The sequence below is a fragment of the Balaenoptera physalus genome (genome assembly GCF_965194825.1).
Source record: "Balaenoptera physalus genome assembly, chromosome: 3".
In the NCBI taxonomy this organism is placed as follows: domain Eukaryota; kingdom Metazoa; phylum Chordata; class Mammalia; order Artiodactyla; family Balaenopteridae; genus Balaenoptera; species Balaenoptera physalus.
In genome coordinates, this window is record NC_138890.1 from 13,116,452 (window position 1) to 13,141,888 (window position 25,437).

Below are 25,437 nucleotides of genomic sequence, written 5' to 3' on the forward strand. Positions count from 1 at the left end.
GCTCGGAATGCAGGGGAATGTCACAGAGGTCTCTCTTCCCTCTTCACCCGTTCCCTTTGCCCTGAACTCTCTGCGGGTAATGGGTAACACAGGGACCCCAGCCAGAGCACGGGGGGACGAGAGCCATGCCGACATCCTCCCAACAAATGTGCTGCGTGGTCACACCAGCCTTGGACTGCACTGGGGACGGGGAAGAGTAGTGCCAGGAGGCCTGCTGAAGAACTCGGTAAATCTGAAACTCATCCTCAGACATAGCTACTGATGGTCACAGCGTGTACTTTCTGCTACAGGAGGCACCATCCAAGTGCCCAGAGTATCTGAGGCAGGGCCACGCCTCCTCCTCAGGATGCTGGTGTGACTGCTGCTGGCTGTGCCATCCTCACAGCGCTCTGAGGTGGCCCATCCCCACTTCACGGCAAAGTGGTATCCACATGGCCCAGCTGACGTGGTGAAGCCGGAGTGAGCCACTCACCTTCCCAGGGGTCCTCGAGTTGCCTCCGCTAGGGCAGGGCCTCAGGAAGGTGCTGGGGCCACCGCCCTTGCTCCAAAGCCCCGGCTGCTTAATAGCAGGCTCCACCTGCGGGCACCACGTTCCTCCCCGCTTAGCTCTTGACCCCAAGAGAGGTGCTGTGGTCATGCCCCAGCCGCAGATGGAAGCCTGAGGGTCCGGACATGAAGCCCCTTGCCTGCAGCCACAACTGATGAGCAACAAGGAGGCCCTTGCTGTCTGACTGTGAAGCCCGAGCTCTTGCTAACTCATGCTTGTGGGTTCCTCAGGCTTCGTTCAATTCTAAAAACCTTGTGCAGCTGAAGTCTTGGATCCCCTGTGCTACGCCCACTGCCTGTGTGTCCGCAGCTGGTAAGGAGGAGGGCCCTGGGCAGTGAGTGTCACATGCGCAACCCAGGCCAGCCCAGGGCAAGCACGCACCTGCTGGAGGAGGCCGTCCAGTGCGTCCTTGTCCGCCTGGGCCAGGCCGTCCTTCTGCAGCCTCAGCAGCAGCTCAGCCTTCCGGTAGGGCCTCAGCGCCAGGAGGTGCAGCACCCGGTCACGGAAGGGCCTCTGAGACACCCCGCTGCCCCCGCTAACGCTGCCAGCGCTGGTCTTCTTGATGGCGCTTGCCAGGTTGATGGGGGTCGCCCGCTTCCGGGAGGGCACAGCATCCACTGCCCCCGGGGCCGGTTTCCGAAACTGAACCTTTTTGCCTGCAATAAGAGACAGGCATTAGGGATTGGAAGGGGTGAGGGAGTGGCCACCGCATCCCACTGCCTGGGGCCGACGCCAAGTTCCTGAGCGAGCTCGTGGACACCCGTGGATGGCCGATGGCCGACAGCCCCAAGCTCTCACTAAGCCCAAGAGGAAGGCAATTCAAGCCTCGTCCAGCCCCACCTGCTCAGTGGGGTCCTTGGGCGGCCGAGACTGCCACCTGCTGACCACAAACAGCTCAGTGGGCACTTGCAGGGCCCCACAGTCTCAGAAGCGGGAGCTATAGGAAATAGAAGCGGGCTTAGAGCCTTAACTGACTTCATCATGGGCAGCCTACATCCTGGGGACCCGAAACACCTGACCCATATGAGGAGAGGGGGCTGATGGTAACAAGGGAGTCCCAGAACTGCCAGAGGCAGGCACCCAGAGCCTGAACTTCACAGCACTACACTGGTCCCATAGGATCCGCCATTCTCTTTTATGAAAAAGGAGAAGAAAATAAAGGCGTCAGGGCCACTCGGGCAGCTGCTCTGGAGACCCCAGCGTGTGAGCAGCTCCCCAGCGGTGGCCCTGGCAAGTGCTCCCTGGGCAGACCTGGCTGTGCTCGGAGGCGCGGGGGCAGCAGGCCGATCCCCCACCCTCTTGGTGCAAACAGAGACGTACGAGGGGATCCTCCATGGAGCCTCCAGCACTGCTCTCGAGGGAGGGTGCTTCCACTCCTAAGTCATTAACTCCACCTTGGACGGCGCCCCCGCCACTGCAGGAACGAGGACTGCTGAGCAAAGTCAGCGCACATCTTGAATCCTTGGGCCAGAAACCTCTCCACGACGACTTCCTTTTGCATGTATCCCTCAAATCTGATTTGTCAAATGAACACAGGGAAGAAGTGCTTTTAGAATCCTCAGGGCCAGACTTCGTCCCCAGAGGACCCATCTGACGGGCCGACACGGGGTGGGGGGAGAGGCCTGACACACCCAGGACGTGCATGTCGGTGGCTTAAGAGGCCAGGACACGAGCATTTCCACCAGAACGTAAACTACTGCAAAAACCTTCACTGTACCCAAAATGACACCGTAAGATGAATTTTGGACCAAGTTTTTGGTTGAAAGACCCACCCAAACTTTATTAAAATGTGTACAAATGTCCACATTTGCATCTTGAGGCAAAAGCAGGTTCTGAAGCCCTTTTAGATTCTGGCTGGCACCTCTTGGGCAGCTTACAGCCCAGGGCCCAGGCTCCCTGGTCACTCACAGCTACATCCACTGGGGCCCAGCGCTGACAGGCAGGACGGATTCCTGCACCATCTGGGGTTTCATTCAGAGCCAACCCCACTGCCAAGCAAGGGAAATCGCATGCTCTTTGGAGCAATGTGAAACGCTCTTGCTTTTTCTTAAAGAAGAAAAAAACCCCAAAAGCCATCAAGGTTCTCCCTTGCTGTAAGCCGTTTCACACCTCTCTCAGGCCTTTCTTGCCCGGCAATAAATTCCAATGACTCTTTAACGCCATCTGCATCCAGGAGGTAGGAAGACTACAGCAAGATGATGGAGCTTTCTAAATAGATAGTACTTTTCTCTCTACTTTTAATGTTGTCAGTGTCTCGACTTCACTGAAATTGTTTCCAAGCAGATGCTGAGGGGCCAGAGCCTTCCCAGTGAACAGGGATCAATGCGTTTCCTTCCTGGTCTCCACCCTACGGTCCCTCGCTGGCCCCAACACAGCAGCAGGCCGCCCGCCATAGGGTGCATCTCATCATCTGCACCTTGCCCCAGCCACGTCGGTCTTGGGAAGGAGACATCTGGGCAGGTGAGGGCAGGGGTGGCAGCTGAAGGACAGACCGAAGCTCTGGCTTCATGTAGGGTGAGTCTCCATGATGGGCAGAGGTCCCTGAGGCGACAGCCTGGGAGAGGAGCCCTGAGATTCAGAATGCCTGGAATTCTCAGGCCCCTTAGCCCATCTTGGGTTCAGAAGGCAGCAGATGCCACCCAGGAAGGACCTTCTGTCCTGACCCAACACCGACCCAGCTCATCCTACCTCTGTCAACCCATCACTCCCGCTCCTGGTCTGGATGGGCCCTGAGTCTCTCCTGCTCCACCGACAGCTGCCCAGCAGGTACAAGACCCCCACAGGTGGAGCCCCAGGCCCCTGATCCTCACCCAGGTAACGGCCTCCGGGCTTGATGACGATGGCGCCTCGACTCCGTGTCTCCTCCTCAGCCTGCGCCAGGCTCTGCCGCGCTTTCTGGTAGGAGTCGTCGGTGGCACACACTGTGATTTTGTCCTGGACGCTGCCCAGGCAGTCCAGGTGGACATCCCCATGGCTGCAAGACAAGGGGCCAGAAGCCGAGATGAGCACCTGGGATGACCAGGAGAGATGGTCACCACCCCCATGCCCAAGAAATGGGGTTTGGTGCTGACTTGGGCAACAGGGTTTCTTCAAGGCACATCTTGACCCAAAAGAAACAAGGGAACCCAGGTCCCTGGGCCACGGGTGGCACGCCAGGACCTAGACCTGTGCCCTGGACACACTGTAAGGAGCCAGGGTAGCTCACTTGAGAAGAGGAAGAAGGGGCGCTGGGGCTGGAGGTGGTGGGCAAACATCTGCACAGCAGGCTGGGGCGGGGGACGCCACAGTGGAAGTCGGGGGAGGCGGGTCTGCCCACTGGGAGACCTGGGGCAGCCTGGGCAAGGCTCACCTGGACACATACTGCTGGATGCAGTCAAAGCTGCCCTGTGGGCTGTCACGGCCGATGTTGGAGAGGTAGAAGGAGAACGTCCGCGGCTCCGTGGGGCAGTCAGGCTGGGGGATGGAGATGTGCTGCGTGGAGAGGGGGGGACATCATCGGTAGGTCCACAGCACAGAGGGGACCACAGGATGGGCCAGCACAGGACCCAGGCCCATCCCTGAAGCATGCCCCTTACAGTGGGAATGTAAAACCACATTCCTTTGAAACGCACCTTTGTTTTCCTGACAGTGACAGGACCAGCGTGTCACCATGGACAGGCTGCTGGTGGGTCCTGGGTTCTCATGCAGTGGCGGGGGGTGGGGTCCTGTGTCTGGTTTCTAAGCAGCAATGGCAACTCAGTCTGAGGAGCACAGAGCACTCAGCACACAACCAGAGGCAGGGACCCCACCCCAAGCTGGGCCATGACTCAGTTTCCCCACCAAACAGGGCTGATCTGGTTCAGGACAACCGTAAAGATGAGACAAGATGGGTGGGCGTCAGCAGCGGGCAGGGCATGCTGAGAGGTCGAGATGCCCTGACCCGCACTCCCACTTAGCAACGCCCCCTCCACCTCCTCCAGGCCGAACACTGACTCCACCTGTGTGGCTGTGAATAAGGCAGGCACGGGCCCCGAGGGGCTCACAGATGGGCAGCACTTGCCCCCCAATCAACCATGACAGGGGATGCGTGTGCCATGGTTTATGTAACCCCAACTTCAGAGAGCGCCAGTGTAGCCTAGCGAGGCAAAACCACAGCCGCCACGGAGAACAGACAGACGGCCTGGCTGACAGACAGACAGACAGACAGCACTAGTCCTGGCCAAAGTGCAGGGCTCAGCGTAGGCAGGCCATCCAGAGGCCACTTAATTCCAGGCCGACCCTCTGGCCCCCTGCCCACACTGGGTGAAGGCCAGCAGCTGCTGAAAAACACAGACAGGAAAACCTCACATTCCGGCCGCCAGCCCCTGTGCAGGCAGTGGAAGGGCCTCCAGAACCCTGTCACCAGAGGTGACCAGCCTTATAGTAATCCCTGGGCTTGAGCACAGGAGCTCATCACAGCTAGGCAGACACACAAGGTAGAGTCACAAGTGGTCAACAAGAAGGGGCAGCACTGGGGGTTAGGGGGCAGCAGGCCTCGCTCCTGGGCTGTCGCACCGGCTCAGCAGGCCAAGGTGAGCACGTCTCCTCTTTGGTGGTGTGAGGACACTAACACGCCTCATCAGCGCTGGACAGAATGCGGCTCAGGGCTGAATCCCCCCTGCCCTGTGCCCAGCTGTCACACGTGACTGCAGGCGGCTCAGCCTGTCTGAGCCTTGTCCGTGAGAGCAAGGACACGGCAGCTTGGGCCACAGGGAGGGATGCGGCTCCCCCGCCCCAGCCCTCAGGGTGGTGTGTAGACCCATGAGGGAAGCTGGGAGGTCACACAACCCAGGGCTGGCTCAAAATGCTGCAGGACTCCCTCAATGCACAGCCAGTCCCTGTTCCAAAGAGAGGCCTCCGCCGTGCACACTGAGAGCCAAGGCGTCACAGAGTGGCTCCCAGGCACAGCCGCTCGGGGTAGGCAGGGCTTGGCCTGGGGGAGAGGGACAGTCTGCACCAGCCGTCCAAGGACTGCAAATGACCTTGGGCTGATGATCATCCCTGTCCCCCACCTCCCCGCCCCAGAATGAATGCTGCCCAGGAGAAAGGCTGCCCCGTTGGCCCAGCTCCACCCAGCCACCCAGCTGGGGTCTGTCCAGCACTCCCTCCTGGCCCTCCGGCATGTTCCTGTCAATGCAGTTCGGGGGCAGGGCCCACCCAGGACACACACCCAGTGGCAGGTGAGGCCAAAGTCCATGGAGGAGACCAGCAGGGTGGCAATGCCAGGTTGGCCCTGGCCAGCCACGCAGGCCCTAATCTCAACACAAACACCTGTTTCTTTATGAGGGTCAAAAAGAGATGGAGCAACTCACACTCAGCATCTAAAAAAATCAAACCCAGGCTGCCTGCTATCACTCACCTCGGGCAGGAAAACACACATGTATACACACACACACACACACACACACACACACACACACACACGCTCCAGGGCGTGTGCACCATCTCGTCCAGCACTAGTAGCCACCCTGTGTTGTCTGCACATTCCTTTGCAGATGTGACTTTTGTTCTCCATCACAGAAGTAACTGAAAACCCAGCACTCAGGTGCTTCTGAGGGTCACTGTGGGAGATGCACCCACAGCCAGGTACACACTGATGCGGTTGCCCAGAATGCGGCAGGAAGACTGCGCACCACAAAGTCAGAAAAATCAAAAGGCACTTCCGATGGAGCCTGAACCCCAACACGGGTGGCTCTTCCTCCATCCTGACCTTGATCCTCTCCCTCACCACATCCTGGCTCTAGCAGAGACCAGGCCTCCCCAGGGGGCACTGTTCCATCTCAGGCTGCTCAAAGGGCAGTGGCTGCCATGACTGCCACAGTCCCCATCAGGCTATCGCCCTTAAGAGGAAAGGTGAGGGTACGTACAGCATGAGTCCTGATACAACCGTGCTTCTCTCTGGGCAGGGGTGTGGTGGAACCTTCAGTGTGATCCTTTTACCCTGTGAGAACCTTTCCCACATGGGTATGTATGGCCACTTCCAACATTCTGGAGGCGGGGGCACAGCACAGAGCCCAGAGGAGGGTCTGTGCAGCTACTGGGGCTGCAGGACGGTGGGAAGGGGAGGCTTGCTTGGAGCCTGGCACTGGAGGGTCTTGAAGCCCCAGGCCCTCCCCAGCTCTGTGGCACCACCGCCTATGGAATCCTCTGGTTAACAGGCTGTTTTGCTGCTGGTTAATGGCTACCAGTCACTGGAAACCAGCAGGGAAACTAGCCAGCTGGGCATGAATGGTTCAGGAATGCGCGGCTTTCTCTGTGACAGCAGAGAGCTCGACACGTTCCGAAACTTGGCCCCCGCTTAGCAGTACGTGTGCCTTCTGGACCAAGTCTCGGCTGTCCCATGGGGACCACCACGTGGCCCTCAGCTGGCCCGAGCATGGCAGGTTTGGGTGCATCTGATGTTAGCCCCAACTCCTGGTTATGGGGAGGCAGAGGGAGTTGCCATAAACTTAAGCATGTGTCTGTGTGCACAGACAAACAGATGGATCTGGAGCAACAAACAGCCTTGTCCCAACCCAGATGGTTCTGGGCACCTGAGGGACTGACATCCGCCTGAGGCCCAAGAGCGGCTGTTGGTTCCGCTGCGAGTAGGTCGAGTCCCTGCCAGAGCCCTTAAATCAACCCCCTTTGAAATCTGTCCCAAGTCAGGCCGGCAGCCCTCCCCCAGACCTGCGGGGCCTGGTCTGTCTGTGGTGCAGGTGGGAGCTTCAATGAGACAAATCAAGTCCCGAGCTGGGTGGGGGATAAATGGTAGGGAGCACTTGGTATTCCAGTCAGGTAAGAACAAGACAAAACAGGCACACACAGGAACCAAACACTGACTAGCCAGCCTCTCTCTAGCTAGAGGGGTTTTCAGAGAACATTCGTTTTCATTATTTTTCTTTTCCAGGGAACCCTCAGAATAAAATATATTTTGGGTAAAGAGTTACTACTGCGCAGCTGAATACAACTCCTAAGAGTTGTAGTGGCCTCTTCCGTCCACTGGGAGGCCCTAGCTTCCTCAACCCCAAACCCAGGGCGCTTTCTAAGCACCTATTTCCTTCTCGAGAGCCGCTCCCACACTCTGTGGGCCCTGGGAAGCGGGAGTGCACAATGCCCGCCCGCCTGCCCGCCCCTTCCCGGGCTTTCCAAGTTATCCCCGTGACACAGCAACAAGCACCCCTGTGGCTCAATCTTGTGCACATCCCTAATGATTCCCGCAGAGTTGGCTCCTAGATCCCAGAGACACTGGTCAAAGGCCCTTGACAAGTGCCACAAAACCTCATTCTGTAAACTGCCATTTGGGTTCCTGCTGCAGCACATGGAAATGCCTTCAACAGCCCTGGATGCCAACCCTACTTCCCTTTCTTTCTGTTTTCATCAACTGAAGAGTGCTGGGCTGCGGCCGGCCAAGTGGGGTTTTCTTTTCCCCTCTGCAGCCTGACGCTTCACCAGCTGTCAGGGGCTGACACCTTAGAAGTGACCCCTGATGGCAGAGGGGCCCAGGTCAGCCAGCTCAGTGTCTGTGAGAGGGCAGAGAACACACATGTACACGGCAAATGAAACAAAGGTGAGCATTTTGCTCTGAAGACGATGCCCTAGATCATGGACGTGCTACAGGTGGGGCTGGGCTCTCCGGGGAACCTGGCAAATGCCATACAGTCACCCCAAGGAACCAGCCAACACGGGGGCCCAGCCACACAGCACCCAGCCCTTGTGGCACTCACAGCACAGGCGGGGATGTGGCTGGACTGGATGTGACTCCCAACCCAGGAGTTGAGTGACACCGAGACCCTACACCAGCTGTACTGCATTCACATCAGGTGGGGATTAGCACCAGGAACTGAGTGAGCCCGTTCTGGACTGCAGGGAGGACTCTGGTTCTCCTAAGGCCATGTTAACCTGCATACAACCCTTGAGGTGGGTGGCCCATCTCCTGGGCAGCGAGGCCAAGGGACAGAGGGAGAAGATCTGGCCAAGGTCCCTGAGCTAAGGAGCAAACAGGGTCTCAATCTTCAGTCTGCCAGCTTCATGGGCCTCTGGGAAGCGGGCCCTGTCAGCCTACATGGGGTCCAGAACATCGAGTCAGCCCAAGCATCAGGAACATTGAATGAGCCTGCCCAACTCCACCCGCCAGCCTCCTACTCTATTTCCAACTCCACAGGTGGAGTGTACAGAGCGACCAGGAGAAGTGGGAGCGGAGAGTGAGGCACCCTGCCTCCTCCCCTCCTCCGCTCTGAGTGACCACGCAGATATGGCCTGGCCAGGACAGAGTCTGCTGTGTGCCTGGCACCAGGCCAGGCCTCTCACACCTGGCAGGGAGGAATGGTCACATTCCATCAATGCCCAGGAGGAGAAGGACAAGGTCCAGAGGTCATAAGGGGCAGACTTAGCACCTGATCCTTCAGAGCAAGCTGGGAAAGCACCCCCCTCATCACACAGCCCCCTCCAGCCCTCACATGGTCTCATACAGAGTCTCTTAGTGGAGACTCATGGCCTGGCTTGCCCCAGGCTGCAGCGCAGGGCCTCCACACCCTCAGAACCTTCTAGGAACTCCATTACACATGAGAATGCCCAGAAGGAAGGAAATGTGGGCAAAGCATAAGTCTAAAACTAAGATGTTGGGACCCCTAACTTGAATGGATGTGGCTCTTAGGTTTTGCACAGGAATTTGGGCGACACAGGGTACAACCCAGGAGAACCTCACAGCGCTTCTATGAGCAGCCAAGTGGTGCCTTGCTGACTAGAAAGCATCGCTCACTGGATAAATGAACACCAATCCGTGCACTGGCTTCCTCATCTTCCCACGACTGCTGAGGGCACAGAGTGATCATGGGCCACAAGAGGGTGCCACTGGGCCAGTCTGGCAGCAAGCCCAGCATTGACCTCTAACCCCTGGGGAAATGTCTCAGGGAAGATAAAGTGGAGGCTGCAAAAGGGTGACCGGCAGAAGACTGATGGGGCCAATGAAGGTGCGGAGGAAGCCCCAGAGGAGGCACGGATCGGGGCGGGGGGGCGGGCGGGGGGAGGGCCCTTGGGCCTTTAAGGGCGTCTCACCGACCCTTGACTGGTCTTGGTGTGATGGTCAGTTCGTGTGTCCCCCTGGCCAGGCCACAGCTCCCAATGACTCTATGAATGGTAATCTGGGTGTGCCGTGGAGGTATTCTGTAGAAGCAGTGACACCCACGACCAGCTGACTTTAAGGAGATGACCCTCCATGGTCTGGGTGGGCCTCATCCAATCAGCTGAAGGCCTTAAGAAGGAAACTAAGGCTTCCCTGAGGAGGAAGAAGCTCGCCTATGAACCCCAGTGCCAGCTCCTACCTGCCCCATGGAATTCAGACTCATCAGCCTCACTACCACATGAGTCAATGTCTTGCAATAAATCTCTTGGTATCGATGTATCTGCACATGCAGACACATATCTCCTCAAGGCTCCATCTCTCTGGAGCATGCTGGCTGGGGCAAAACCCACAGAACCCTGTAAGAAGCCAGCAGGCTGTCAGGTGGAAACTGACTTAGACACATGTGGCAACTTTTCAGATTAAAAAAAAAAAAAAAAAGACTTGCAATGAAGACTAGAAGAAAATCTAAAGTGTTCTAAAGCACCTTTGGTGGGTGGACAATATGGGGGTCCTAAGACCTGGGGGGGTAAGGATTATGGACAACCCACCCTTTCTTCCATTCCCCAATTTTTCTGTAAGATGGTTATTGAGAATCAAATACCTTTCACGAAAAAATGGGAATGTTGAGTTTCTATAACCCCCCTGCCCAGTACCAAAAGCCAGACAAACACCCATGGTCCCAGGTCCACCGACAGAGACAAGTGTCCCACCCTGGGGGGACACAGTTCCAGGCTTGCTTGGGCTCTGGGGCCATAGTTTTGAATCAGCACAGAGATCAAGTCAGAACAGGGGTTTGGCAGCTAACAGGAAGGAAGGGGGAGAGACCGAGGAGCCACTGGACAGGAGAGCTGCCGTCAGGCCACAGATGGCCTGTTGGTGTGGCCCCAGCCACAGGACCAGCCTGGAGGTAACCAGAGGCAGACCCTGACTCAGTATAGGGCCCAGCCTGGCACAGAGGTGGATGGGGCCAAAACACTGCTCCCAGCCGGCTGCTGTGCCCAGCAAGCCCTAACAGGGCAGGGAGCACACCAGTTCCACAATTCTAAATATGATTAAGACCAAAAAAAGACTCACCCCCTGACTTCCTTGAAATCGGATCGAAGGTCTCAGTGAAACAGAATCCTGCAAAAAAGCAAGATGGAAAAATGTCAATAAAGATATCTGGAAATCCAAAGCCTCACTTCCCAGTCATACAAGGAGCCAGATAAGGACAGTGTTTTCAGGAGGGGTGAAAAAAAAACCCACACATGTTGAAAATTACAGGAAAGGTTACCGGAGCAGGGTTTTGAAGGATCAGTAGGAGTTCCTCAGATGGCACAGGGTCCAGGGCTGAAGGTACACATGAGAGGCAAGAGTGAAGATACAGGCAATGGGCAGCCCCCCTTCACCATTCTCCCAAAACCAACAACAGCCCAGGTCATCCTGCCTCAGAGACACCCCGCTGGAAAGGAATTGGGATGGGTGAGCACCACCAGCCAGGAGGCAGGCTGATGAGGTGACACCCTGCCCCCCAACACCCTGGCAGGACAGAGCCCAACGCCTGCCCAGCTCCCACGTCACAGCTTCAGAGCAGCTTGTCACTGCACTTGGAGTGGCGGAATTTCCAAATGTCACAAGAAAAAATACACCAAAAAACTCAAAATAATTTAAGCTTTAGCTATTCAGAGATCAGCCTTCTGGTGGAATTTTAGAAAGAACACGGATCCAGATGGAGGGTCGCACCTCTCTTTCTCATCTATCTTGGGGCCCTCAGCACCCACCTTCTGTGTAGCAGACATCACCCCACAGGGTGGTGCTGGTTTGTCACCACAACCCCTTCCCTCTACCTCCAAACCCACAGGGCCCAAATTGGCCTCTGTGCCCATTGTCCTCCCCAGTTCCTCCACAGGGTGCCGAAGTCTTGGGCTCTCCCACCTCCATCAGAGACCACCTCTCAGGTCTCCACCCTAGCGCCCCCTAGAGGGAGGGGAGGCTCTCCCACCTGGGCCCCCCACGCCTCTCTCAGAGCGTCTGGAGTGGCTACCTGTCTGCTCCCCACCCAGAATGTCAGGCCCACCGCAAGCCCTGGGTGGGTAGAGGAGCTACATACATGTGGGGAGAACCAACCAATGGGCAGACTGGCCTCTCGGTGCCTGTGACCCCGTCAGCCACTGGGCTGAGGGCTGTAGGCATGTGAGGGAGACAGGGCTCAGCCAGCTTGGACCCTGTGGGCCACACACTCACCCCACTTTGCTTACCAGGAGCCTCCCCTTTTGCCAAGAATCTCCAAGGACTCCGCCATTTAGAGCAGACCTGAGAGGTCACACGGAGCTCCAGCACTTATCTCCATGGGATCTGACACCCCAGAAACCACCCCACACTTCTAAAGCACAACACCCCTCACCACCAGGCCGGCAGATATGGGAGGTCCTCCAGCCCCCTGTGCTGCTCCAGCCCCTGCAGGCACAAGGGCCACTGTGCTGCTGAGACAGGGGCCAGGCTCCCTCCAAAGCAGGCTCAGGACCAGATGACCCATCCCACAAACCACAACCAGACCACTGCCTGGGCTGCTGTTCAGAGTACTAGAGGAGCAGCACCAGTGGGGGCCCCGCCTAGCTGGGCCCCTGGAGATGCAACATTTCAGTGGCCTTTGCTTGGAAATGGGTTAAAGACAGAGATCAAAAAGAAGACCTGCAAGTGGCCAATAAGCACGGGAGAAGCCCTTACTCATCAGTGAGGAAGAGACGGCACAGGCACCTACTGGGATAGCTAAAAGAAAGAAGACGACACCCCAGAACCCTCGTCCCTTACTGGTGGGAACATACAAGGTCCTGTAGAAAAGTCTGGCAGTTTCTTAAAAGGTTAAACACAGAGTTACCACATGACCCAGCAATTCCATTCCTAGGGATATACCCAACAGAAATGAAAATATATGTCTGCACAAAAACATACATAAATGTGCACAGCAGAATTACTCTTACTATTAAAAAAATAGCCAACAACCCAAATGTCCATCAGTTGGTGGACAGAGAAACAACAGAATAATACCCAGAAATAAAAAGAAACGAACTCCTGATGGACACAACATGGATGAAACTCAAAGCCACCAGCTAAGTGAGAGTAGCCCAACATGTAACACCACACGATGGATGATTCCATCTATATAAAGTTCCAGAAAAGGCAAAACTAAAGATCAGTGAGTGCCTGGAAGTGGGGAGTGGCTGCAGACAGGCTGGAGGGAACTTCTTGGGTGGAACATTAACACTCACTGACTATACACCTAAAATGGGGAAGTTCTATGGGTTATAAATGACGCCTCCATAACGCTATGACCTGCCCTAGGGCATACAGAGGGTCTTTCTCTGAAGACTTGTGTGGGCTTTGAGGAACACCACCTGAACATGGGGAGAGACTCCCGTCCGTTAACCATTTTCAGTGCAAGAGTGATGTAAAGTGGGTGGAAGGGAAACAGCAGAACACACAAGCACGCAGCAAAGACAGCGTCAAGGTAAAGCCACCCTGTCTGTTGTCATTACGGAGCTCTCTACTGACATCACCTGATCATGAAAGGTAGGAAGTCAGGGTGTTCTTGGCCAGGGAACAGCAAGTGCAAAGCCCGGAGCAGAGACGTGGGACACCATGGTAGTAGAGAGCATGCAGGACCTGGTTCTCGTGCCCCCAGGTCTCTCGGTCCAGACCTCCATGCAAGACTCAGCTCGGGGCTAACCATAGCACCACGTGTGTCTGCCATCCACACACAGCAAGGCCTCTGTGTTCCAGGGGCTTGGGGGACAGGGGCCATGACGTCAGCAATGATGCGAGCCCGGATGTAGGTAGCGAAGGAGAGGAACTAAGAAGGGTACACCTTCCCAGAAGAGACTCCACCAGGGCAGCCCCCCTGGTGCCTGGCTGACTCGATGGTGTGGTGGGCCATCCTCCCCCTGGATCACACGCTCCCTGTGGGCCATCTAGTGAAGCATTTAACTGGCCTAGTTGTCAAGCAAGTTATTTGGGAGACTGCTTTCTCACAAAGTCATTCAATCCCCAAGGGCACTGAGAATAAGACTTTATACTGTATAGAAGTTAGCCAAGAGGCCTAAAAGCCCAAGCTTCCTCCACTATGCCAGGAGGGCTGGCTTCAAGTGCGTGTCCCCATGCCGCCTGACTTTCATCATAGAACCAGGGTCAGGGCCACATGGGTTCTTGTAGTGTCTCCTCCCTCCAGTAGGAGGATCAGGCCAGGTCCTTCTCGTCAACAACAGAGCAATTCACTCACACCACTGTGCGCGTGTGTGTGCACACGCACGCACGCACACACACACGTAGGTGATGGGCCACCTGTCTATCGCCATTAGCAAAAAAGACACCAAGCCAAGACCTGTCTAAATTCCACCAGCCTCTGTGCCGGCAGAGGGGACAAGAGCCCCATTTGGAAGACTTTAGAACAAAAAGAGGAGTCAATGACACTTGGTCAATGACTGAGGTGTATTCTTTTTTCTTCTTTCCCATTTTTTTGGGTCACGCTCCACGGCTTATGGGATCTTAGTTCCCTGACCAAAGATGGAACCCGCACCCTCAGTAGTGAAAGCACAGAGTCCTAACCACTGGACCGCCAGGGACTTCCCCTGAGGTACGTTCATTTGTTTGTTTTATAAATTTACTTATTTATTTACTTATTTCTGGCTGCGTCGGATCTTCGTTGCTGTGTGTGGGCTTTCTCTAGTTGGTGGCGAGCAGGGGCTACTCTTCGTTGCGGTGCACAGGCTTCTCATTGCAGTGGCTTCTCTTGTTGCAGAGCACGGGCTCCAGGCGCGCAGGCTTCAGTAGCTGTGGCACGTGGGCTCAGTAGTTGTGGCTCACGGGCTCTAGAGCACAGGCTCAGTAGTTGTGGCGCACGGCCTTAGTTGCTCCACGGCTGTTTGTTTGTTTACTGACTGACTGACTGACTGGCTGAACCTCGCAGCTTGTGGGATCTTAGTTCCCTGACCAGGGATTGACCCCGGGCCCTCAGCAGTGAAAGCACAGAGTCCAAACCACTGGACCGCCAGGGAAGTCCCTCCCCTGAGGTGTATTCTAATGGCACTCAGCCCATGCCGCCTAACAGCTGGCGACCAAGAGCAGTCAAAAGCACATCTGCTGGCACCAGAGGGCCCACCCTCAGTGATCTGGGTTAATGCAGCTGCCTAAGCTGGCTGTGGCTCTCGCCCATCAGTTCTCCTCTGTCCTGGGGGCGACAGCCTTGACCCTTTCTGCAGACCTTTCCACATGGGGTGCCTGTAGGTAAGCTGCCTGCTTACCACTGCATCCCCCCCATCTGGTTTCCAGGAGGAAACACAGGCACTGGCCAGGGCACCTCTCCAAGGGCTGCAGGAGTCTCTGATTTTGGAGTGTCCTGCACACTGGCACGTGACAATCCCACCTGTCACAGACTCCCAGGTTGGAGGCCCAATAACATTTTAATGAAGCACAACAAAATTAAAATTGTTACAAGAAGGTTTAAGAAAAGAGAATTTTCTAAAGCGTTCTAAAATGTACTTAAAAACTACTTGTGCGTCTTCAACATCCGCCAAAGTGGCCTTTGGCACATACTGTTTTGTTGTGGCGCAGGGGCTACTTGAAATGGAGATCTGTTTTAGATCAAAGTAAGGTTTCTATCTTCTTAAACAGAAGTTTTCAGGTGCTTACTGTGACGCAAATACACTTTATTTGAATTACTCAAAGTGCATCCAGCCCTGTCACCTCCAAGAAACTACCGGAAGGAAGCTGGTCACGTGATAACTCATCGGCTCTCTCCCTTCCTTCTGAGTCAGGTTCAAAGTGGGGCAGGTAGTCTGAGGGTAACCCCAAGTGCCATGGGCCCCTCTGGAAACCCTGCCATATGGGTCGCTCACAATGACAGAGGTGCCTCCCAGCACCTGGGGCCATGGCCCCACTTCCACCCTCTGCTGTTAAACAAGGCAGGACAGGACCATCTGGGCTAATTCCTGCTCCAACCAGCAAGCTGCAGTGGACGCCAACGGGGACCCTCACTTGGAGGTTGCTGGGTGTCCACTGGGTGCACTCAGGACACAAGCCCCACCCATCAAAGGCCTGTGCCTGACTCCAGTGGGTGGCCACTGGGCTGGTGGGAGTAGGAGTGGCTGTGGTCTACCAGCAGCGCGGCACACTGTGCAGGTCTGATGCTGGCTGTTCCCGAAGGCTCCGGGGAAACCTGGGCAGAGCAGCCTCAAGGCCCCAGGCTGGCAACTTACAACCTCTTGTAGGCAGGCCACACTGAAAGCCAAAGATCCAGGATCCCTGAGGAACAGCCCGCCTGCACTTCCCTTGACTTAACAGCCTGGTGAAGGTTCGGGACCCAGAGCCATCCTGAGCTGGGGGGGCACCACGGGACCAGGGCACATGGCACCCAGGAACACATCCTGCAGGCCGCAGGCTAAGAGCTGCATTTTAGGCTTGTTATCGCTAAACTCTACCACAAACCTCAAGTATCAGAGAGGGTCAAATGACTCGCCCAAACCCACACGGGGCCAGGATCCAACTCCACCTGCCACCTCCAAGGTTCTCTGTGCTGGGTGGTACACACATTTGCAGCCTCCTTTTCTCTGAGCCCTTCAGGGACTTGTAGGCTGACCCCAGGAGGACACAGCCACGTCTGCTGCAGTCACCTCCAACCTTCTGTCTGGAGATTTTGGTGATTAGGCTGGTGACTCATGCCCTGCACTCCACTTAGAGGGGGGCAGGCCATTCTACCACTGGAAGGCCATGGTGGGCCACCCAAGCCCAGGAAATATTCACTGGATGGATGGAGGGGTGAATGGACAGATAGCTATCCCGTTGAACCTTCTCAGTTTCTTCACAAGCAGGCACCCATGTCAGGGCCAGACAGACCACCTGGGACCAGACAAGCCATCCACTGGCAACAACCAGGGTGCTGGACAAAACACACAACAATGCTTTCCAAGCGAACGCAGGCAGCACTGGCCAGAGATGTGAAAGAAGGGAAACGGCCAAGGCAGCCTCTGACTGCTCAGCTCACTGTCTCCAGCAACCTCTGCACCACGGGCCAGGGAGGCTGAAGGAACTGCATGTGCGGGCAGAGGCCCATGAAGGCAGGGACAGTGCAGAGGGACAGCTCCTGGCACCTGCACGGGGCCTTGAGCTGCTGCCCAGGAAGGCTTCAGGTCTCTCCCTGAGGTGGGTCCCCAAGCCCAGGGATATGGGCCAGGAGACACCACAGGCAGCCAGCCCAGAGGAGTCCACACTGCACCACTCAGCAGTGGAGCTAAACCAGCCCTCATTTAAGGGGTTCTCTTATTCCCCTTACTAAGAAATTTCAAAAACAAGCTTCCCCAAGATCAGCTGATCCACTGCTAACCAAACTGCCTGCCAGCAGCCAGCAGAACTGACATGCTTTAAGACAATAAAATCCAGCAGACAATCCCATGGAATCTACAACACACAGTATCCAAAAACCAAAACTCTCCAGACATGTGAAGCTATAGAAAAATGTGAACCCTAACCCAAGAGAAAAATCAGTCAATGGAAACAGACCCAGAAAGGACAGAGAAGATGGAATTATCAGACAAGGGTTTCACTTTAGAGCAACTATTCTAAATTTAAAATGCTCAAGGGCTTAAAGAGAACCTTGAACTGGTGAGAAGAGGAATATGAAGTACCAGAGGAGAGTCACATGGAACTTCTTGAACTGAGAAATGCAGTATCTTGATGAAATACTTACTGGGTGGGATTAACGTTAAGCACTGTGGAAGAAAAGGTTAGTGAATCTGATGACAAAGTAATGTCAATTTACCCAAAATGAATCACACAGAAAAAAATCTACAGGAAAATGAACAAAGCCTTGGTGAGCCCGGCTGCGTGTCTGAAGACTGTGGGAGGTGAGGAAGGCCAGCCCGTGGCCCTAGACGGTGGGAAATCCAGGCGTGGGAAGCGTGAGGGGAGGAGTATTACCACGGGCGCCCCAAGGCCAGTCTGTGGGAGTAGGAACACGGAAAAGCCGAAGTAGTGCCCGGACATGAGGAAGACGTCCAGATGTCTCACCGCGACAATGAGCGTCGCGAGGCTGCGTGGGACGTTCTGGAACCTCGCCATGGAGTGCTGCGTAGATGGCGGTGCGGGGCCATGGCCCAGAAACCTATGTTAGGTGAAAACTGTCTTCCCACGCCGCTTGCACACTCCGACAAGAACTCTGTAGATATGCGTGTGTGCGTGCATACGGGAAAATAAAAAGATTACTAAAAAAAAAAAAAAAAAAAAAAAAAAAAAAGCCGTGGTGAACTGTGGGACAGTACTAAGAAATCCATTATACATGTAACTGGAATCCCAAGGGCATGATATCCAAAGAAATAATGGCCTCAAACCCCCAAATGTGACAAATACTATAAATCCACAGATCTAAGAAGCTCCAGCAGAAAACAAAGAACCACGTGGCAACACACCATAAGCAAACAAGTGCAGCGGGCTGACTGATGCACCACAAACGGAGAAGCACTCACGAGGCCAAATGTCAGAAACAAGCTCAGAGACCACAGCAGGACATCTTCAAAATACTGAGGAAAGAACACTGCCAACCCAGAATTCCATATACAGTGAAAAGAGAAGGTGACATAAAGACTTGTTCAGACAAAGGCTGAGAGAGTCTGTTTGCAGCAGATCTGCATTACAAGGAAGGTTCTGGAAGTTCTTTAGGAGGAAAGGAGAGTGACACCAGATGGACATGCAGATCTGCACAGAGGATGAAGACTGTCAGGTTATGGTGAACATTTATGAACATGAAAGACTTTTTTCTCATTATGTTTCTGTAAAAGATAATTGATAGTTGAAGGCAAAAATAACAATAATGAAGTGCGGGATTTGGATGTGCAACACTAAATGGGTGGCAACCAGGGGCAAGGAGGAGGAGGGGGAGATGGGAGCAGACTGTCCCAGGGTCCTGACACCATCTGACCCACTGCAGGAGATTAACTGGGAGGGCGTGGTCTCCCGGTGCCAGAGCTGACCCGGGCCTCCCTGCACCTCAGCTCTGGGGACGTGGAGCAGATGGACCCGCATATTTGCCTCTGGACACGCTGAACGTGCACCTCTGGCCTGGTTGGATCATTTACCCGTTCTTGCCCTCAAGGGGTACTTCCCGAGCCTCGAGGGTCCCAGGCCATGCCTCACAGAGTGGGACAGCTGGACACAGAGAGGACACCACATGGCCGTGACTGCACATGGAAGGAAGAAGTAAGGGGCACAGTGCACATGGCGTAAGGAGATGAAGCGGAGACACTGAGCTGGACTGCAGGCAGCAAGGGTGGCAGAGACAGCAGCCATGGGTGAGAAGGCAAGGTTTTTGTTTTTTTGTTTTATTGACTGATTGATTGATTGATTGGCTGTGTTGGGTCTTCGTTGCTGCGTGCGAGCTTTCTCTAGTTGTGGTGAGCGGGGGCCACCCTTTGTTGCAGTGCACGGGTTTCTCATTGTCGTGGCTTCTCGTTGCGGAACATGGGCTCTAGGCGCGCAGGCTTCAGTAGCTGTGGCATGTGGGCTCAGTAGTTGTGGCTTACGGGCCCTAGAGCTCAGGCTCAGTAGTTGTGGCGCAGGGGCTTAGTTGGTCCGCGGCGTGTGGTATCTTCCCGGACCAGGGCTCGAACCCATGTCCCCTGCATTGGTGGGCGGACTCTCAACCACTGTGCCACCAGGGAAGCCCGAGAAGGCAAGGTTTGAGGGCAGCCGTGGTATGAGGGAGACAGGGGTCCCCCTGGGTTCATGGGCCCTCTCAGAAAGTAGATGTGGTACCAACAGTGTCTTCTGAGCAAACAGGCAGAGGTGTCTTTATAGTAGGACCAGCGTCACCCTCCAGACCCACCCAGCCTGCCCTGGACCCCAGCAGCTAGGACGCCCCTGGTGGTGCATGGGCTGAACGTGCAAACGTGGTCCTTCCTTGACTTCTGGCTGGCTGTTCCCTGCAGGGGCTGACAGCTCACAGGATCAGGGACGCACCACTTGTTAGGGGTACCTGCCACCCTGTTACCTCCTCTACGTGTTTAGGGACCAAGAGGGACTGACGGACTAGCCCGGGCAATGCCCAAGTCCCTGTCTCCTCAGCAGCTTTTGGGTCAGCCCTCATACGGTGATTAACAAGCCACCAGGTAATGTAACTTCCCATGACACGCCCCCCCCCCCCCAGGCACAACACCACCCATCTCCATGCCTGTCACACTTGGTACATGCATGGGCTACGCCTCAGGCTGGCAGCATTACACACGACACACTTAGTCTCTTCAGACCCTCTGAGGTCTTGTGTCACTCACATCGCAGGCTCACAGGTCACGCCCTCCCCCGGGGCCAAGCTGCCCAGTGTGGCACCTCCCAAGCAGCAGGCACTGACCCCCACACCAGCCCTGTCAGCACCCCGAGTAGCAGAACACCATCCCGCATTAGCAGTGCAGGGAGGATGAAACCAGGAGCTGCTCGGACAAGTGTCACTGCTAGTACCATGCTTTGACTAAGAGCCCAGGGCTGAGTTGGGAGGCCTGGCAGTGGTGGGCAGTGGGGAGGCCTCAACACAGCAGGGCAGGGGCGTCCACACCCTGAGGTCACTCAGCCCCCAGGCAGCTCCCCAATGCAGGGGGCGCAACTTGGGTGAAGAAACCTGTTTAATAAAGATGTTGATGCATGTAAGAAAAAACAGGGTGGGCACAGGGCAGTGACGGTCAGGGGAACAGGCAGGCCTGTGGGAGAAGGTGTGAATCCTGGCCTGAAACTCCTCTTCCCTAAGATGGGGCGAGGGCGAGAAGGAAGCTTACGGCCAGGATCCTCTTCTCTCTCCCCGTGGAGAAGAACATTTCGAGGGTGAAGCAACAGGAAGTGGCTTATGAAATCCACCTCCAGGTCTAGTGACCAGTTTGTAGGAAGCGCAGTGGGTAAGGCAACAAGTTACACCTGCAGTTCTCCACTGGGTGACTCTGCCCCAGGGGACACTGGCGACGCGCAGAGACATTTTAGGACGTCGTGACTTGGTTGTGGGGGGCTGCTCCTGACATCTGACGGATGGAGGCCAGAGACTCTGCCCAACAGACTACGGTGTACAGGATGGCCCCACCACAGAGTGACCCAGCCCCAGATGTGAGTGAAGCCGAGGCCGAGAAGCCCTGAGCTAGCTGCTGCCACGCGGAAGGCAACGAGGACAGCGACTGCCAGAGCAGAACATGGGAAATTCCTTGCGGCCGACGAACTGGTTTCTTCAACAGATGAATGGCTCGAGGGGAAGAATGGAGTGCTATAAGCTACCACAGACCTAACAGGAATGTCGCGTGTGGCTCTGTGTGGACCCTACCTGAACCAGCCTCAGTGAGGAGCCTGCGGAGGGCCAGCAAGGGTGCTCTCAGGGAGCTGCGCGGAGGCCACGTCTGAAAACACAAGTCTGCATCTGTTGACAGTCAACACAGTGACTGAAATAGCCATGGATGAAATGAAAAGATACCTGGGATCGTTTTAAAGATGCTCTAGCAAAACCAAACAAACCAAAAACGGGGGGATGAGGAGGGCACAGGGATAAGTTGAGACAAGATGGGTAAAAGTTCAGAGGGTGAGACTGACAGCCAGGGGGCAATCGTTATTCTCACCTCTGTCCCAGCAACCCATGCACAGTCCCATGTGAAAAGATTTAAAATAAAAACTGGAACAAGATAGAAAGCCCAGAGGTAAACCCACGCACCTATGGTCAACTAATCTATGACAAAGGAGACAAGGATATACAGTGGAGAAAAGACAGTCTCTTCAACAAGTGGTGCTGGGAAAACTGGACAGCTACATGTAAAAGAATGAAATTAGAACACTCCCTAACACCATACACAAAAATAAACTCAAAATGGATTAGAGACCTAAATTTAAGACCGGACACTATAAAACTCTTAGAGGAAAACATAGGAAGAACACTCTTATAGACTTAAATCACAGCAAGATCTTTTTTGATCCACCTCCTAGAGAAATGGAAATAAAAACAAAAATAAACAAATGGGACCTAATGAAACTTAAAAGCTTTTGCACAGCAAAGGAAACCATAAACAAGACGAAAAGACAACCCTCAGAATGGGACAAAATATTTGCAAACGAATCAACGGACAAAGGACTAATCTCCAAAATATATAAACAGCTCATGCAGCTCAATATTAAAAAAACAAACAACCCAGTCCAAAAATGGGCATAAGTCCTAAATAGACATTTCTCCAAAGAAGACATACAGATGGCCAAGAAGCACATGAAAAGCTGCTCAACATCACTAATTATTAGAGAAATGAAAATCAAAACTACAAAGAGGTATCACCTCACACCAGTTAGAATGGGCTTCATCAGAAAATCTACAAACAACAAATGCTGGAGAGGGTGTGGAGAAAAGGGAACCCTCCTGCACTGTTGGTGGGAATGTAAACTGATACAGCCACTATGGAGAACAGTATGGAGGTTCCTTAAAAAACTAAAAATAGAATTACCATATGATCCAGCAATCCCACTACTGGGCATATACCCAGAGAAAACCACAATTCAAAAAGACACACGCACCCCAATGTTCACTGTAGCACTATTTACAATAGCCAGGACATGGAAGCAACCTAAATGCCCATCGACAGACGAATGGATAAAGAAGATATGGTACATATATACAATGGAATATTACTCAGCCATAAAAAGGAACGAAATTGGGTCATTTGTTGAGACGTGGATGGATCTAGAGACTGTCATACAGAGTGAAGTAGTGAAGTAAGTCAGAAAGAGAAAAACAAATATTGTATATTTATGCATATATGTGGAACCTAGAAAAATGGTACAGATGAACCGGTTTGCCGGGCAGCAATTGAGACACAGATGTAGAGAACAAACGTATGGACACCAAGGGGGGAAAGCCACAGGGGGGTGGGGGCGGGGGTGTGATGAATTGGGCGATTGGGATTGACATGTATACAGTGATGTGTATAAAACTGATGACTAATAAGAACCTGCTGTATAAAAAAATTTTAAAAAATTAAAAAGTGCGGGACTTCCCTGGTGGCGCAGTGGTTAGGAGTCCGCCTACCAATGCAGGGGACACGGGTTTGAGCCCTGGTCCGGGAAGATCCCACATGCTGCGAAGCAACTAAGCCCGTGAGCCACAACTACTGAGCCCGCATGCCACAACTACTGAGCCCGCATGCCACAACTACTGAAGCCTGCGCACCTAGAGCCTGTGCTCTGCAACAAGAGAAGCCACCGCAATGAGAAGCCCGTGCACCGCAGCAAAGAGTAGCCCCTGCTCACCACAACTAGAGAAAGCCCGCATGCGGCAACGAAGACCCAATGCAGCCAAAAATAAATAAATAATTTTTTTTAAAAAAGTGTACGTGTACAAGACCCCCCACCCAAGGCACACAGAATGGACGGTGTGGGAGGGTGTGAGGATGGTGAGCACAGAGCTGGTGCTTCACGTGGGGGAAAGGGATGGAGCCAGTGGAGGTGGAAGGACCATCAAGGACGGGGCAGATCTGGACACAGTCCCAGGATGCCCACCACTGGCTGAACGTGGGGAGCATCAGTACCCAACACTGCCCCTCTCGGTCCTGAAGTGCCCACTGGGGACAGTGGCAACTGTGCCCAGGCAGCATGCTCCCTGTGGCCTGAAGCCCCCGTAACTCACAGCTGCCTGTGGAAAGTGATGGGAGGGAAGGCTTCTGTTCCTCCTTAAACAGTCTGTCTTTCTGATTCTACAAAGCACAAACGAAGCCCATGAGCTGATTCTGCAGAGCTGGGATCCAACCTCTCTTGAGCAGTGCGTGGCCAGCAAAGGGGGAGGTTAGGTCCTGAGAAAAGGCCTGTCAGCCGACCTCCTGGCAACTGTCCCCCAATTTCCAGTAAAGCAGAGACGATTGGGAAACGCCTTTCAGGAATCCTCCCTGCGACTTCCTGGCAGGTTCCAAGTGGGATGCTGAGACCATAGAGAGTTTAGACAGTGTCTGGGACCAAGAGGGGCCAACTGTGTGAACCACAGGCGGGTAGAAAGGCCTGGGATGCATCCCCAGATCAGTCCTGTGGGCGTGGCCAGCTCAGGGCCAAGCTGGGAAACCTGGGCGGACACAGTGATAAGATTCTACGCTTACTTGATGAGGTCACAGCAGAGCAAGGGCATGGCAGGCCAGCACAGGGGCCCACAGCAGCTCCTCCCCTTGGCCGGGAGGACGGCACAACATTCATCATTATGTGAAGGGACATGTAAAGGCAAGAAAAGGGATTCCAAGTGGCCATAAGCCAGGTGTAAATCAGGACCCACATGGTGGCCAGCACAGCAAATATTTCTATCTGAAGTCACAGAAGTGCACAGAAAGCTTAGGGAAAAAATTTTAAGACATCCTGAGGATTAGAAAAACAGATGTAAATCACCTGCAACTGGCCCTGACACCTTCCCATGCATTTCTGTTTGCTCTTCTTGGGTCAGCAAATAAACACGGTCAGCACCAGACGGGCCACCTTCCTTTCTGCTGCAATTCCCACATGCCCACCTGTACTCCAACTCTCCCCTCATCCCCAGAGACCTCCAATCTGTGTTCTGTCCCTATGGTTGCATCTTTTCTAGAAGGTCATATAAATGGAATCATACTGTATTAGTTTCCTGTGGCTATGTAACAAGTCACCACTAACTTGGTGGTGTAAAACAACAGAAGTTTATTCTCTCAGTCCTGGAGGCCAGAAATCAGTACCCTTGGGCTGAAATCAAAGCGTCACTAGCAGGGCTGACTTCCCTCCGAAGGCTCTAGGGGAGGATCCTTCCTAGCTTCTTCTAGTTTCTGGAGGCTCCAGGCATTCCTTGGCTTATGGCCGCATCACTCCAATCTCTGCCTCTGTAGTCACATCACCTTCTCTTCCTCTGCATCAAATCTCTCTCTGCTCTCTCTTAAAACGTCACTTGTGATCACATTTAGCGCCCATAAACCCAGGATAATCCCATCTCAGAATTCTTAACTCTTTAAAATAATTTTTTCTTGGCTTTTTTTTTTTTGATCTAAACATAGATTTACATTTATCATATTTTACTATTTTTTTAAACTTTTTAAAACTTTTTTTATTGAATGAGAGATTCTTTAAATTCTACAGTGCTTTACAATTTTCAGAAGTTTCACCCACATGATTTCAAATAATCCCATAATAACCCTTTTTAAAAATATCTCCTACTCCTATACTGTCCCTCCCTGCTTCCCTCTCCCCACTGGTAACCACTAGTTTGTTCTCTGTATCTGTGAATCTGCTTTAGAATCCTTAACTTACTCCCGTCAGCAAAGTCGTTTTTTTCACATAAGGTCACATTCACAGGTTCCAGAGATTAAGACCTGGACATCAATAGATAAGGGGGCCCTTATCCGGCTGACCACACAATACTTAGCATAATACCTTGGAGATTCAACCACACTGCTGTCACCAGAAGTTCATTCCTTTATACTGCTTAGTATTAACCCACCATATTATACTACAGTCTGTTCATCCATCTGCAGACTAAGTTAGGACACTGGGGTCATTTCCAGTTTGGGGAACTAATGAATCAACTGCTATAAACATTCACATGCAGGTTTTTGTGCAGACACGAGTTTTCATTTCACCTGATGAACAGCCAGAAGCGTGACGGCTGGGTCCGAATGGTAAGTGTATGTTCAACTTCATGAGAAATGGCCACACTGGCTTCCAGGGTGGCTGTGCATTCTGCAGTCCCATCAGCAAGGAAGGAGAATTCCACTTGCTCCCCATCCATGTCAGGATTTAATGTTGT

The 25,437-nt window shown here is 53.8% G+C and overlaps 1 protein-coding gene across 2 annotated transcripts in view; it reads right to left on the bottom strand.

Annotated features, from left to right (window-relative positions):
* ELL (elongation factor for RNA polymerase II) overlaps nucleotides 1-25,437 on the bottom strand; it is an 81,137-nt gene that overhangs the window by 18,614 nt on the left and 37,086 nt on the right. Inside the window, exons 3-7 of one of the 2 annotated variants that reach the window (XM_082455451.1) lie at nucleotides 10,942-10,997; nucleotides 10,743-10,790; nucleotides 3,897-4,018; nucleotides 3,358-3,521; nucleotides 929-1,203 (exon numbers count right to left, since the gene is read on the bottom strand). In XM_082455451.1, the coding sequence (XP_082311577.1) occupies nucleotides 929-1,203; nucleotides 3,358-3,521; nucleotides 3,897-4,018; nucleotides 10,743-10,790; nucleotides 10,942-10,997 (665 nt within the window). The remainder of the gene's footprint in view (nucleotides 1-928; nucleotides 1,204-3,357; nucleotides 3,522-3,896; nucleotides 4,019-10,742; nucleotides 10,791-10,941; nucleotides 10,998-25,437) is intronic. The other variant, XM_082455452.1, reaches the window with a different exon arrangement.